The sequence below is a fragment of the Pagrus pagrus genome, assembly GCF_965226575.1.
Source record: "Pagrus pagrus genome assembly, chromosome: 23".
In the NCBI taxonomy this organism is placed as follows: Eukaryota; Metazoa; Chordata; class Actinopteri; order Spariformes; family Sparidae; genus Pagrus; species Pagrus pagrus.
In genome coordinates this window covers 13,934,971-13,951,097 of record NC_140205.1, presented here as the reverse complement: position 1 = coordinate 13,951,097, position 16,127 = coordinate 13,934,971, and the positions used below count along the sequence as shown (strand labels likewise).

Sequence of the window (16,127 nt, the reverse complement as noted above, 5' to 3'; positions counted from 1 at the left end):
GACTGATATACATGATAGAGTTGAAAGCACACATTTCTTTTTAACTGACTATATCGTTTTCTTGTGTCTATTAATTTTTTTTTATCCACAATGATCATGGATTGCATTTAGTGGCATATAAATGTATTTTGGAGCCATTTATTTTATTTTTTAATCTTGGTTTTGGCAGTTTCAACTTGTGGAGCCAGAATCTACGCTTAATTCTTCTTTTAACCTATTTATTTATTCATGTGTTTATTTATTTATTCTTTTTTGGTTTTGGCAGTTTCCTCCATATAAATGTGAGCAAAATTCAAAAGGAAAACTACAAATATTTTATACTAGCAATGACAGTCTACCCAAAAAATAGTGTCTAACACGTCTGCTGTGGGCAGAGTCAATTTTTCTTTTAATCTATTTATTAATATGTATTTATTTATTTAAAGTAGAGCAGCTTTGCTCAGTGAGTAGTAGACAGGAAGATTACAACCCAGCAGATCCTGTAACCGGAAGTACTTGGTGTAGCTTCCGGTTAAAATACAAAATATGCAGCGCCGTGGTTGTCATTCACTTTAGCGTGGTATGAATTATCTTCATTTTCTACTTGTTGTATTTGAATGGCGGTTGTATCACGTTTGGTATAAATACTGTAGTATTAGCTGTACACCTTGAAATAAACTTAGAAGCATTCTTTGCTTGGAAAAGCCGGATTGTTTATGTCTAAGCTAGCTAACTTTAGCTAACCGTTTAGCTAGCTGGTGGGCTAGCATGTCATGCCTGAGTGTAATTTGATGTCTAGCTGAAGGATAGTGATGTTCTCCAACGCGCCCTAATGTTAGTTTGTAATAACTTTTAATATGTTTTAATCTCTTTGAATGTAACACAATGCGTGCTAGTTTTGGCTCACAGTGTTTTCTGCTCCTCGTTTCAGCCTGAACAGTCGGATAACATCATGTTAACCCCGCAGAAGGAGGGGATGCCCAGTATGATAGACAGGGCGCTGAGGTTGAGGAGGGAGGAGCAGGCTCGTCAGATAGTCCTGGCCTGGGCTGTGCTCAACATGTCCCTAGCAGGCATGATCTACACTGAGATGTAAGTTGCTCCAAGTTCATTCATGTGCTGCCTTGCAAACACAACTTTTTTATTGTATTATTTGTATTGTAGCACAGATTTACTGCCACTCCAGCCTCCATATCTCCTCTTCCAGTTCACACACTAATGAACCTGTGTGTCTGTTTTTACTTGTCTGGTAGGTCAGGGAAACTGCTGAGCCGGTACTACAACATCACCTACTGGCCTATCTGGTACATCGGTGAGTTCCCTGTACTCTGTCATTTATATAAGGATGTTCGCTGGTGTTAAAATGTCTTAAAATGACTGTGCAAAAGCATTAATCAATATTGCCTTCGGTTTCTGATTTGGGACAATTAAGAGTACATACTTATACAGCCATACTTAAGATACTTTCAGATTAATCTAAATGTAAACAGCAGAACTTATCTTGTATCACATGCCATGGATATTAGTCATAAAGATCTGACATTTAATTTGACACTAACAGTCACCTATGTGTTTATACTTATGAAAGACCCTGTACACTCAGTGTGTTCCTCTCTTCTGTCCTCACTCACAGAATTGGTGCTAGCCTCTGTATTTAGCCTCAATGCTCTTTTTGACTTCTGGAAGTATTTCAAATACACAATGTCTCCCTCCACCATCGCTGTATCTCCTGGGCAGCATCGACTCCTGGGTCTGAGAAACACAAGTAAGGCTTATTCTTTTGCTTACAGAATTTGTATTTGTCATTTAAACACACTTTAATCCTCAGTTTTGAGTCTGGGATTAATTAAGTATGCTGGTCTGTTCTCTTGAAGGTATTCAGGCCTCTCCGCCCCAAAAGCCTGAAAAAAAGGAGACCCCAGCTCCAGCCCAGTCGTCTCCACTGCAGGGCCAAAGCGTACTGAGTTTCAGCCCCTCGCGGCCCCCCACCACCAGCCCAAAGTTCTCCCCCAGCTGTGTACCCGGGTACAGCCCTCCTCTCAGCAACCCATCAACCCCAAGCAGTGCAGGGGGGCCCTTTTCCCCCTCGGTGGCCTTTGGAAAGGTACATCTATCATTGCTGTTGAATAAAAAAAAGGGAAATGTAATGGATTGGATCAACTGGAAGATATACAAAATGTTCCAGTGTAATGTTCATGTTCATGACTTTACATTGAGTTCTTCTTTCCTCAGGTGCTGAACTACAGTCCCTCCCCCGGCTCCTCTCCCTACGCCAGCAGCATCGGACCAGCAGAAGGCTCGAGCTTGAGAGCTCGATATCGTACGTCCCCCTCAGTGTTTAACTCCCCTGGAAGTAAGGAGGACTACATGGAGGATCTGAAAAGCCTGGAGAGGTTCCTCCGAATAGAGGAGGAGAAGAGTCACCGTAGCCAACTAGGTACAGTATCCCAGTGTTGAAGGAACTCAATTGCTAGTATAAACAGAGTCACTGCTAAAAAGGTATAGAATCAGATCAGTGTGTATACTTTGAAATGCATATTTTTAACATTTATACACATCGTACATATTTCTGTGTGCATTGAAAAGTCAGTCACTGTACTCGACATCATTGTAAAGTAGAGCCTGCCTTTCAAGTTTAAATATAGTTGATAATGAAACCATTTAGACATCATGATAATGAACCAATGCTCTCAACAGGGAGTCCAGAGGCTGTGTCTCCGAACCACAGCCCGACATTTTGGAACTACAACCGCTCGGTGGGAGATTACGCCCAGAGCCTGAGGAAGTTTCTGTACCAGCCGGCCTGCCGCTCTCAGGCCCCGTCGGCCCACAAGGATGAGACGGACCTGGGCTCCAAACAGGCCGCAGAGGAGGTCTGTAAATTAGGATTGAATGTTTGTTTGATGCTTGTATGATTGGCAGCAAATTATATTTTTTCCCTCCTGTTATGTAGGTGTGGGCCAGAATCACAACCAGCCGCCCTGTAGTAGACAGCATTGACAGCTGGACAGCCAAGCTTAGAAATGTAAGTCTTCAAACATTTTTTTGGAACTACATACTCCAGAAACTTCCTCATGAACTTGCTTAAATTTAACGATACTTTTTTCAAGGTTAGGAATATGCATGAATTTGAATATAAACCTTGAAGAACGCTAGATTATCAACATAATCTGCTGTTTCCTCTACACAATCACCCATAAACTAAAAATCCTTTAATATCTGAAATGAAATGATCCCCTCGTCAGATTTGTATGTCTCCTGGGGTGAAATTGGCAAGAACTAAATAATCACGACCAAAACATACTGTGTCATTCACAGTGGATAAGTGACACCATCTTGGTCCCGCTGGTCAAGGAAATGGACTCTGTCAACAGCCAGCTCCGGCGGATGGGCTGCCCTGAGCTACAGATAGGAGGTGAATCATCTTCAGTTAACATGAATCATAGAAAATGCACTTTGTCCTGACACTGCTGTTGGCTTCAGTGAAAGTTTCTAAATATGACTGTCACAGACCTTAGAATATGAAAGTATTTTATGTCTTAGAAATATCATGTTTTTCTAAGTAAGTAATATTATATTAATGCCATTGGATGAAAATGTTACATTAATTCAGAAAAGCAGCTCAACCGTAGTGAGAATTAAATGTTTTGTTGAGCAAAAAATAATTAGCTATAGCACTTGGATATCTACAAAGCTAAGATGAAGGAAGATGTTTTCATGTAGTAGCAGATGATTTTTGGGTAGTACAATGCACAAAACTAAGACAGTGCAGGAAAACAGCTTTCCAGTTGATAAGAACAATTTTAAAAACTATTCTGCAATATATAAATTGCAGTCGTTGTTGCTCATGATTTCAAAGCGTTTTTGTAATTTCACTCGCCTCACTCGTTTCCACTCTTCCCTCCACCAGAGGCCAGCATAAGCAGCCTGAAGCAGGCAGCAGTGATGAAAGCCTCCTCCATCCCCACCATGAACTCTATCGTTCAGTATCTGGACGTCACCCCCAACCAGGAGTATCTAGTGGAGCGCGTAAAGGGTAGGTTCAAACATACAGTGTGTGTATTTGCCTTACATGGGATGTATGCCAACTGCGATGGTGTGTGAGTGTGATGAAAAAAAATCGGACTTCATGGTGGCGTGAGTTGTAGTTTCTTATCTGTGTGTTTTTCTCACGTATTCTGTGCTGGCAGAGCTGGCCCACAGCGGCTGCATGAGCTCTTTTCGCTGGAATAGTGGTGGAGATCTGAAGAACAGGAAGTGGGACACAGACCTCCCCACTGACTGTGCTGTGAGTCTACACACACACACACGCACACACACACACACAGACACACACCTGCACCTGCACTAAATGAGTGGTTCAACCAGTCACCATTTAAAAATGTCGCTTAACAGGTTCAATCCATGTTTGATTCATAATTTTGATGCAGCTCCAGCAAATGATTCTTTGTATTATTTTTTTTCTGAGCCTCAGGTGATGTTCTCAGATACCTTGTTTTGTCCCGCCTAAAACATATTCACATTTGAAGAACTGGATCCAGTAAATTTTGGCATTTTTGCTTGAACATTGACCTTAACAATGATCGAATTGTTGCTGATTTATTTTCCGTCAAGTGACTTCGTTTGGCTTTTTTGTATTATCCCAGAGGTCTCAGTACTACTGTATTGAATGCAAAGAATTAAGCTATTTTTCAAAATGTTCTTGCTTGTCAGGGCCAGCCGGTTACCTCCGTTAATACTTTGTCTGTCCCTCTAGATCCTCATGCATGTATTTTGCACGTACTTGGACTCAAGACTGCCTCCGCACCCAAAGTACCCTGACGGGAAGACGTTCACTGCTCAGCACTTCAGCCACACCCCAGACAAACCTGGTAAGTGCAGGCACACACACACACACACACACACACTGACCAAACAGGAAGAATGATAACCTAATGCTTATGATATTCTGTTTTCTCATACTTCATTCCTTCCCATTTTCTATTAACGCTCATAGATGTTACCAAGGAGAACCTCTTCTGTATCCACCAAAGCAGCACCACTCCCCCTCACTACCAGCTCATCTACCAGGGACATATCTACAGTCTACCCAAGGTGACAGCAAAAACAACCTGTTTTCAGTGTTACAAAACTGCTGTTGCTCTCATTTCACCCTCACTGTCCAAAGAGAAGTCTGTCTCACGGTGTTCTTATTTTTGTACCCTCCAAGTCTTGATATTTATAGATCTTCCTGAGGAGGCAGCGTAAATCAAACATCAGATCAAATCATCTTTAATGACTCCCTTAAGGATCGAACTTCCCAAAAAAGCAGAATCGTAAATACAACAGACATAAAAAAAAACACAGGGAACATTGTAGCAAAAATGTCAAACAATGAGACGTGATATACAACGTCTGTATGTTACTGCACAGGACAGATTTTCAGCAAAACACACAAAACATTTGAGAAGTTAATTATTAATTATTCTGTAAGCTAGTTCTTATAGGAGATTTTTTGGGACAGAGATAAAACTGAGTGATAGCTGTTTTTCTGACCTTTTCTGAAAGAATGTGAACATTTTTGGCCACGTTATTGTTTGCTTGTAAGCCTGGCTTAGTGGCGTGTTCCTCTCGATTCATTTTAAATGAGAGAATTCGATAAAGCACGGAGAGCTTTGTAACTAGGAGCCCTCTTTATCCAAGTTTTCCCAGCGTATACCTAATAGATATCTCAGAAAATCCTGAAAGCTCGAGGCATCAGAACAGACGTCTCATTCATACACAGTACAGGATGTCTTCCTCAAATGTAACGTAATAACATGAACGCATCTTGTTTTCTATTGTAGGGCAGGAACAACTTGTTCCACACAATCCTCATGTTCCTGTATGTTATTAAGACTAAGGAGTCAGGGATGCTGGGGTGAGTACTTCTACCATAAAATCCTATAAAAAGCTGGCTAACTCAAATAATCTTTGACACAAGTATATCCTATCTCTGGGTATAATGAAATATTGATTCATCTTCAGCAGAAAGGTCACACACCAAAGTGCAGATTGCCTTTTGAGTGAAAATGATTGATTTGACCTTGCTTGTCTTCTGCCGGATAATTAAATTGCTTTTCATACTTTCTTTCCTCAGGAGAGTTAATCTTGGCCTCTCTGGGGTGAACATTTTGTGGATATTCAAAGACTGAAGCGTCGTCTTTTAAGCAACAAAAGCCTACAAGTGGATTTTTTTCCCACGATGCAGTGTGGCTGCTCTGATAGGAATACCACCTCAACATAAGGACTGCTCTTTCAAGGGCACTTTGGAAAAGCAGCACTTCACTTTGAAAGACAACAAATGCATTTTTTTGGACATTTTCTCAATCTTTGGTGGACAAATTGCCAACAATCTGTATTATCATTGACATTTTAAGTATGTGACACCACAGTGTGCTTATGATACAATACAGAGTTGTATTTTTTAACATGGTTCGGTTTTCTGATTTTGTATTTTGAGAATGTACCAGCATGGCAGCCTTGTAAATAACATACCTCAGATTTATCTGGCGGGTGGTAAAGGGCTCAGACCCATTTAGCACGAATGCAAATACAGTATGTGTGGACTTGACTTTTGTTTATATTTCTGGTATGCTGTTTTTTTGTTCCTGTAGTTCGATGAATGTTTGCTGCAGCAGAGATGCTCCTGGCATGCTTGAAGTCAGTCAGTCACAGAAATTAGACTTCTGAAAATGGAAGCAATACACAAAAAAAAAATCAAAACTGATGAATCCTGTAGTTGCGAAGCTTCCCAGTAGGCTGTAACGCAACACAACTGTATAAAGTGAATTATTTTGATATGTGATGAAGAAAAGATGAAAAGCCTTTTGAATTACCAAACTTTTTCTGAGTATAGTGTCTTTTACAAAATTGATCTGAATGCCATTTATCCTCATTGCTTGTGTTAGCCATTAGTTAAGTTTCAGATTTAATACATTTTTGTTTGTTTTCAATAATGCCATTTTACAGATGTCTCATGAGTTAAAAATAAAAAGAAGACAGAAAAAACTTGAAGCTTTTACTATCGTAGACATCCACTTGGTGGCAATGTAGTTCACTTGTTATGGTTTGACCTTACTGTCGGTCCCATTATCTCATGTGACATACTGCATATCCACCGCATCAGTAATGTAGTGTGATGCAGTGTCTTGTGCGGCAGCATTCAGTTAAGGACTTGGGGCTAAATGACAATTATAAATACAATTAAAATTATTTTGTGCTGGTATTTGTTGTGTAGCGACATGCCCTTCATAATGTAGTGTAATATTACAAGTGATTAAGTGCATCCTTGTACTATTAATTTACACATGTGAGACTGAGAATTAATGACATAATTCAGAAAATTGCTGGCAAGGTTTAGAAAATCATGTCGGGGATTTCTATGTGATTTCCCTGTGAGGAGACAGCAGTATCTGGCATAAAACGCGTTTGTTTTGTAGTTTATTGGCGTCCTCTTTTACTATAAACTTCATTTCCCATGATGCACTTTGCAGTGTAGCTTTTCCTGTTGGGAAATGGAGTTGCTTTGTCGATTGGACCTGATTTCCAGCTAAATGAAATTCAAACGTCAGTGATTTTATTGTGTTGACCCGCTGAGTAATGTGTTGTTAACTGTCAGTCATGTCCTCATCAATGGCGTTGAAGGTGGCGCCAGGGGGAGATTTCTGAGATACTTAGACGAACTACAAGGACCACAATGCACTCGGGCAGCGTCGCTCCACCGCTCACATCCGTTTGACTCGCTATTTGTGTTGGAAAAAGGACTTTGTGAAACTGCAGCGATGTCAGTCCAGGTTGTGGCAGCGAAAATGGCAGAGGTCGAACTCAAAGACGTCCCCACCGGTAAAGACTTGCCGGCCGGTTCCCCGATGACACCGACCTCGGAGGGCAAGCACCTCGCCAGGAGCGACCCGCACGAGGCCGGTTCCTCCGCTGCTGCTTCCCCGACAGGGGAGCTCTCCGCGAAAGCCGGGGAAGGCAGCCTGTGCTTGCTCACCCCGAACCCCGCGAAGATGCCGCAGGCGTCGGCTATGAAGCGGACGGACCCGCAGCAGAACGGCGGAGAGGCTTTTGTCAACCGGGACGGGACCGTCGCCGAAGCACCGCGGATGAAAAAGGTGAGCTGGACAGCGTTTCTCTCCACGGCTGCCATGTCCTCGGTGCTGTTGGACCAGCACTAAGCACCTCGCCGCAATGAGAGCTCGCTGGGAAAGCTCGCATTGTGTGACGATGCTAGCAGGCTAGCTGGTCCCGAAGCTGATTCAGCGGTGTCAGTAAGGCTTTTAATAACTGGCTACTGTGCTAATAACACTGTAGGCAGTGTAACAGGGGCTCAACACGTTTTTAAAAATAAGTGTAGCCATTTATTTGTGGCTGACATATCTTTATTTTTAAGACATGGGCTCTGAGTTAGCTGGTTCAAAGTATCCAACTGTTTTCACAAGTTTGGTTGGGATTGGGTGTTTAAGATTGAAAAGACTTGGCTAGACCCTTTTTTATAAACATAACACACTCGTTTTTATTGTTTTGTTTGTTGTTGTTTGACTGTGACAAGACAAGTAATGTTCCGTTTCATAACAAAATACAGAATATGTCACTTGAAATGAATGCTTAAGCGTCCGTCTTGTGAAATTTGATCTAATATTTAGCATTTGGCTTGGTTCACAAGAAGAAAAATGGACAACGTAACTTGTAACTTTCCAGTCTTTGGACACGTGGTATCTTATTACTGCAGGGTGCTAGCAAATGATGTAACTGTGTGTGGCTGTTTTCAGTAAGAGCTTAGCTTTCTCACTGTGACACACATGAATCAGATACAGTCAAGTTAAAGAAAGGTTGGTGCTGATGAGTGTCAGCATGTTATTATATTAACAGTTCACATGCCCTGGAGAGTTAAGTTTGGCTGATGCATTGCCACCCAATGTGTGTGATCTAACTCAGACATAACAGTAGTCTGTAATCCGTGACCCTGGGGCACTCCTGTCACCTAGTTTTCTCAAGCCTGATTTAGCCCTGCGAGCACCTATGAATACCTCGGTGAAGGGAGTTCCTGCCCTTGTGACTTAATTCAGAGGTCAGACTGACTTTACTATGTGGCGAGCAAGCATCCAAAAATCTGCTTGTCTGCATCTTATCTTTATCGTTTGTCACAAAACCTTGATCAGGGCAGAAGTTCTAATGAAGGGCAATGTTCAAGGAAAGAACAATGTTTGATAAGGAGTGCTTTCAGGAGGCTTCCAACTATTTCTCTGATCAGAGTTATTATTAACAGCTGACAGTGATTCATAGCCTGGGGGTCACTGCAGTGCCCTTATCAGTAGTAGTGGTCAGATTCAGAAATTGATTTATTGACCTGCTGCAGGCCCAATGAAAAAGAAATTGGGTTTGAAATTGGCTGAAATCAGTGTGTCTTAAAACACTTGTTACTACTTGTGTTTTCATCATGAACAAATACGATGCGAGGTTGTCAGAGTTGAACCCACTCCCCATCCACACCCACTACAACACCCAGACAACAATCCTGTCCTGTTAGCAGACGGCCCTACTAGAAGACCCATATGGCGAGAGCAGGATAGGACAGTTTGAGAATGAACAGCGCACCAACAGCAGCAGATGTGCCGGACAGCAACAGCCACATCTGGATTATTGTGGAGACCAAGTTTATGTACAGGACCATGGTATAGAGAATTTTCAAAAAAGCTGTTTGAAAAGAAAAAAGAAAAATATCAGGAGCAGAAAGTTTTTCATTTAAAATTAGAAAGTATTCCTTAAAGTAGCATCGTAGTTGTTTTCACTGTGTACTTTTTATGATTCTCTAAGGTCAGCTGCTTTAGTAAGAAATTCAAGGTATCTTATGTTGGAATAAAACATGAGGTGTTAGTCTGTGGGGGATCTAGACTCTCACTCTATATGTTTTTTATTTGGGATGGAGTGTAGTAATCCTTTTTTTTATCAATCAGAACAGTGATCATTTTAAGATGCTTTTATTCTTTATCAGTGCATTTGTTATTAAAAGTGATGTGCAGGATCTTCTCTATGTCAACAAAAGCTTGTGTAATCCATTTTTAATTCAGTGCAGGGATCATTTCAGCCTAAGAATATTTAGGGTAAGAGTTTTCTTTATCTAGTGTCTTGTTGTAATACATTAGTAAAGCTCTGCATTATTTGAATTAATATAGATGCATTGGAGCAGAGATTTGTGCATTATATTAATTCAAATACTAACTGGACATTGCCTTGTCACTGCATTTGATCAACCACTTTAATGTATATCCACTGGGACAGAAGGTTGCTTCCAGTCTATTTATAGATCTGGAAGCATAGTGGGTCTTATGGCCCACTGCATTATAGATATATACGACCACAGCCTGGCCCTGCGCATCTGCTGAATTCTGCTTGTCAGTGCAGTAAAGGTTAAGTCGAGCAGTGGGGCTGATAATGCAAGAATGCAGGCAGGCAGGCAGCAAGCAGTGTCGACTGACTGAGTGACTGGATGACTGGCCAGCTTTTAATCCATGCCTTTATCATGTTGCCACATGAGGGGATTAAAAAGGCCAGCTCTCTGTTGTAGGTGGGCCTACATGTTAGCTTTTCAGGTCAGTGATGAGTTTCATTGTAACCGGCATTTGCCTGGCACAAATTATGTCCAGCTTCTGCAAAATCCAGGGTGATACCTCCAGCTGGGAAGAGAAGCAAACCAGCAAAGAGCTCTGCAGGCAGCCGGACTAGCTGCTAGCATGATTGATGTATGTGTCTATTGTCTGCGGCAGCAGCAAAGCATACTGGGTCAGCGTGGTCACTTGCCCGATCGCCTGTACTGAGGCCTTATTTAAAGTAGATGATTCACCTGTTGGACACGGTGACTAAACAAGACTTTTCACTTTGTAAGCCAGCAAGAGCTACAATGATTAGTCGAAAAATTGTCAGCAGTTTTGACACTTTCACTCATTTTTCAAGCAAAATTGTCAAACTTTTGCTGATTCTAGCCTCTTAAAAATAATTTATTATATAGTATTTGCTGCTTCTCTTATCATTTATGATATTAAGTTAAAAAGCCATCATGACACGGTTCTCCTCTGGCTTGATATTTGGCAATGACTGAACTTCCTAACACCGATTTAGAAAAGCATGTACAGTGATATTTTTGAATGACTCTAGAGAGCAGTGCGTCAGGGAGGTCATCCCTTTCTGATGTAATGTTATGTCACCCACTAAGCTGGTGTTCTTGGTAGAGCACACTTGTAATGTACATGCTTATAGTGACCTGTGGCTGCTCTACTTGGAAAGATAACTGTGTGGAAGAAGTAGTAATGTATTCAAAAATAAATGTTCAGCTTTCTCTCTCCTAATTCTGCATTTACGTCAGTTGCAGTTACTCCTCTCTAGTGGCCCATTGAAAATCCTTTCAGTAACTCATTGAGCATTTGTACTGATGTCATTCTGTTTTAATTATCTTTGTCTAAGCCAGCCAGCCAAATTGCTCCACTACAGCGGTTTCAGTGTGGTGGGAAAGGTCAGTAGACAAGGAAATGCAGCTTGTTGAATCTATTAGAGCTGAAGGTAAATGGTTAGAAGAAGTTAATTAAGCTAACAGAAGGCCTCAGTGTGTTGCTGGCTCGGTAGCCAGTTTCCTCATCAGTTCCATTCACATTATCATGATAAAACAGTCATCTAGTCAAGAATAAGAAGCATCTTTGCCCAATGTCATTGACAATCTTCATCTGCCCTCGACTGTCCATGGCTACAGAGAAGAAGATATATGCCCTCTCATTTGTGAGTCACCTCCGACACTGAGCTGATCTGTATGGGCCTGTAAGTATGCACACAGTCGTAATCACATGCACTTCTACAGGGGGATCCTGTCCTTTAACATTTATAGTCAAATTATTGTCATAGCCTGAAAGTACTTTAGTCTTAAACAAATAAATTGTGGAAATAACTACAGAACTTATAACTATTAATCACCTGGATGTGTTTGTGTTCACATCACAATATAGACCAACAGGAAGGTGCAGGTTGCAGCTAGAAACGATGTAAATAGGTCATGTTTATGAGCGGTTGACATGTCAAAGTTTTTGAGAAGACCTTACTCCTCTCTCCACATGGCAACACAAATGTCTGTTTTAAAAGTTTCAACTTTTTTTGTGGCAAGTTTTTGCCTTCAAAATGGCAACAAACCCTGCTAACATCTGGCTTTTGTCTTCAATGGCAAAGGGTTCAATCTGCATTCATTCCAGGGTCAAATTACTCTGCTGTAGGTCATGGGCATTTATCGGCTCCAGCTCTGATTGGCTGTGATGGAAATCTGACTCCCGGGTGGACATGCTAATTTTCGATGAGATACTATGACATTCATTTAAGGTCTGGGCGTTGGCATGCACATCCGTCTCTGTTCAAGCGACGCTCAAACATCATTCACTCGGTGTTGTTTGAAAGGGAGACTGAAGTCAAAGATATAAAAAGTAAGCACGGTAACATTGCCTCTGGGCTCTATGCTGCTTTCTGTAGCCACCTGGTTTCCCGTGCGTTTGATGTCAAAAACAACACATGAGAATAAAAAGGCAAAGTTGTCTGCCTGCAATGGGTATGACGTCAATTGCCTATTTTTAGCAGGTTTATCCGTGTTGAAAAAAAGCATTTACGTACTACGTTTGTTGTAAAAATGGTATTAAAGTCACCGTGAGTATACTAGGAATTGCCAGCTGTGCTATTTTCAGTAGTAGCTTAAAAAAGCACCAAATGTGATTTTGGTTTGGTGCATACTCGCAGCCTCAGACACTTTGCCACATTAGACAGATTAAAAGTGTCTCCTAAGACATACAAAACACACATCCCCATGCTGTGAGTTGGCAGGGGGAATGTGGCACCATGGTGAGAAATGCCCCGAGGAAGAGAGAGGGAGGGAAAAGGAGCATTGGATCGAAATTCAGTCGTCCGACAGTCGTCAATCCCTTTTATCCATGAGCTGTTGAGCTCAAAGGAAAAATGTTGACTTGTGAAGGTCAAATAAAGTTTTGGTGAAAGCATAGCAAATATCCATTTCGTTCTTGGAAAAAAAAAACTGACAGTAGGTTTCTCACTATCATATCATCTTTCCAAACCCTTTACTTTTGATTGAGGAATCAAAAATTAATTTGTAAACATGTTAAAACACATTTGACTAGAAAAGAGACTCTAAAGTGACAAATTTTTCTTAACTATTATTTTAATATATCTTTTTCTTTCAAATTGATTTATGTAACACTATATATCGCCACTTTTTGAAGACTGTTCCTTGTTCACAGCAGGCCCACCATATGTTAGAGATTCTCATATTGATCTAAAGCTACATGGTCGTCTTTTAGAGGGCCTGTCATCTTTAAGAGTAACATAAATATTGTTTTTTTAAACTGAGTGACAGGAGCTAAAGCCTTGCTATCTCTGTGCAGCCCTATATTAAATTAAACCCTGTTGTGCTGCGTGCTGTGCTGACAAGAGCTTTCATTGGTTATTGAGTCATCATGGAGGACACTAAGTAAGTTTGACCATTGTCAGAGGTCACTGGCAGGGTCACCGGGGAAGCAAGGAGGATGATGGACAGACCGTAACCCAGGGGGTCTGGAGAACAGAACAGAGATGGGGGAGAGGGAGGATGTAGGTTTGAGTTAATATGTCCCTGGTCTAATCAGAGGGGACTGTCTGGGCAAGGCTTGGTGGAGAGCCCATCAGGCTAACATGTGATGCACTTGCAAATGATCGTCCATGCTTGGCTAAGGCTGCATTGAGGAATGGGGTTGGGGAGATAATGGAGGGTTTTTTTTCACATTTGTTTGAGTACATACCTTAGATGTTAATGATTAATCGATGACCAGTTTTTATGCATCCTCAGGGCATCAGTTCAAGGGTTTCTATAGCAGTAACCATCCCAGAGTCGTACAACGAACTATCATGAATTACTGAAAACATCTCTAAGACTGATGGTGTATTTAAGAAATTGCTGACATTACATTTTCAACCTCAAGTCAGCGTGTTTTTATATACATTACCTGTATATAGTGTGTATGAATAGTATGCCTCATTCTGTATTCACCTTATTCCTAGCCCCCTGAAACCTCGCACGAATTATGGGCGCGACTTCCAGCGTGTCTGGTCACTTTTGCACCTGAACTCCTGCAAATGTATGTCGGTCTATAGCGGTCTGTCAAGATTTTATAATTGGTGGATGGGCAGTATTTAAATAAAGTAATAATTGTGTAACCTTAGATGGATAGAGAGTTGTTTGTCTGGATGACTGTGAAACTCTACCAGGTGGCAGAACAAGAAATGTGTCCCAAAATAAATAGGAAGTCAGTGGTGCTGTTGTGTAATTTTTGCATGTCTTAGCTGCCTGTGCCACTCATGGAAGAAGGAGTATATTTGGCCTGCTTTGCCCTCGGTGCGCTTAGCCGTGGTTTAACGCTGTTTTTAATGACCCACGAGTGAAACCATGATTTATCTGATCTTTTTCTGGTGCTCTCACTCTCCTCTTCCTCAAATTACCATGTCACAACACTTTTATTTTGGCTTCATGTCCTCTCTCTTTCTGCTGGTCTTATTTGCCTCATGTCACGCTGCTCAACAATACTTTGTACCCATCTAAAAGTGGATTGACAGACTACCCAAAATAAAATCAAACCTCAGCACTTACTCCTCTGTCTGAGTTACAAATTACACCCACCCCAATGTCACCACTTCCTCTGTTCTTTAATTGGTTTGTTTTTCAAGCCCCTGTCTGGGTTTCTCATAGTCTGACTGTATTCATGTGTGGTACATTCTCTGTCTGCCTTCTCGCAGCGTAAATCTCAGCGCCACGCAGCAAAAGCATGTGTGAGCTCACACCTCCCTAACCATCTTCATCCGCGCCACAGAGGGTGACTGAGGAAACCAACCATCGGTGCTTTACACCAGTTTGAGTTTCTGTCACCCCTGGGTTGCCACATAGCGATCTCTTCATCACTGTCCAGACGGGATTTTCTGGCACTCAAGGGCTGCATGATTGGATGTACGAAACACAAATCAGTTTTCTCACAAAAGATTTGAGATCACAATGTTCCCTGGATCCCACAAATATTTATTGAAATCATGTTTGTCTGCACAAAACAGAACAGAATCAACATATGAGTATAACTAAAATGAATAAACACATGCAAATACATATGGTTAAAAACTTTAAAAAACTTTTTAAAGGTCCAGAGTGTAGAATTTAGTGGCATCGGTGATTGCGGCAAACCACATTTCCCTCGACTCACCCTCCCCAGTGGCCGCTAAATACACGAAAGGCCCTTTTTCTCGAGACAGTCAGTATGTTTCCATGCACACTTAAGTCGAGCTACAGTCATATCTCGATTAGGCTATTTGATTGGACTGCTGCTGTTGTCCCAGTATACAAGCAGCAGGGGAGAATCGATTTATTGACGGAAGTACGTCCGACTCTACCGCGGTAGGTGGCGATATGCACCGTTTCAGCTAGCTGCTACTGGACTTTCATCCCGTTGACCTATTACATTACATCACATACCAAACAAGTTAAGAAGCGGCAAACAGGCTACACAGCAAACGGTGAAAGCATTCGACAACATAAACTGTGTCTCCTCATCAGTCCAAAAATGTGTATTTCTTGCTTGCCTTGTTGATACCTTAGTCGTTGTCGTCTTCTTTTGTTTTTCCCGGCTTCCTGCTAAGGATTTATGCCATGGACGACTTCCTGGTTAATGCCTGGTGCGGGGACGCTGGTGCATGCACAGAATGCAGAGGCCAGTTTAGGTCCGACTAAGGCGCACACATAAAAGAGTAAATCTTCCAACCACATTATCTGGGTGTGTTAGTCCGACTTTGAGAAATTAGATTTAGTATGATTTCAGACGGACTAACATGTTTACATGGACTTTAAAAGTCCGGTTTAAGTTGGACTAACACAATACTACTGCTACTGCAGATACATGGAGGAGTACCTGCTCTGTTTGTAGATATAAAAGGCTTATTCTAAAGTAGCAGATATGCAGTGATTCCTAGTTTCGGGTGATTATTCACTAATGAAAACACAAGTATGAATATTGTATTCCATTTCCGTGAATAGATCTCCTGAATCCTCCAAACTGCACCTTTTTAAA

The 16,127-nt window shown here is 41.4% G+C and overlaps 2 protein-coding genes across 2 annotated transcripts in view; both read left to right on the top strand.

Annotated features, from left to right (window-relative positions):
• Positions 1-471: 471 nt before the first annotated feature.
• tmem209 (transmembrane protein 209) lies at positions 472-7,014 on the top strand. Its single transcript, XM_084345768.1, has 15 exons — positions 472-559; positions 911-1,071; positions 1,233-1,291; positions 1,613-1,744; positions 1,854-2,083; positions 2,212-2,416; positions 2,677-2,852; positions 2,933-3,004; positions 3,298-3,394; positions 3,890-4,015; positions 4,170-4,267; positions 4,736-4,850; positions 4,976-5,073; positions 5,805-5,878; positions 6,098-7,014. Exons 2-15 carry the CDS (start codon positions 932-934, stop codon positions 6,150-6,152), a joined length of 1,677 nt encoding a protein of 558 aa, XP_084201894.1. The 5' UTR covers positions 472-559; positions 911-931; the 3' UTR covers positions 6,153-7,014.
• Positions 7,015-7,698: 684 nt separating this feature from the next.
• The window catches only part of ahcyl2b (adenosylhomocysteinase like 2b), a 47,947-nt gene continuing 39,518 nt past the window's right edge, over positions 7,699-16,127 (top strand). The window contains exon 1 of the mRNA XM_084345770.1: positions 7,699-8,117. Within this exon, the coding sequence (XP_084201896.1) occupies positions 7,782-8,117 (336 nt within the window). The 5' untranslated portion in view covers positions 7,699-7,781. The remainder of the gene's footprint in view (positions 8,118-16,127) is intronic.

What these genes read in the sequence shown, in the direction of transcription:
- tmem209 (XM_084345768.1), top strand. Translation starts at nt 932, where the DNA reads ATGTTAACCCCGCAGAAGGAGGGGATGCCCAGTATGATAGACAGGGCG. An exon ending in GGCATGATCTACACTGAGAT is followed by an intron (nt 1,072 to 1,232) that starts GTAAGTTGCTCC and finishes CTTGTCTGGTAG; the next exon opens with GTCAGGGAAACTGCTGAGCC. An exon ending in AAGGAGTCAGGGATGCTGGG is followed by an intron (nt 5,879 to 6,097) that starts GTGAGTACTTCT and finishes TTCTTTCCTCAG; the next exon opens with GAGAGTTAATCTTGGCCTCT.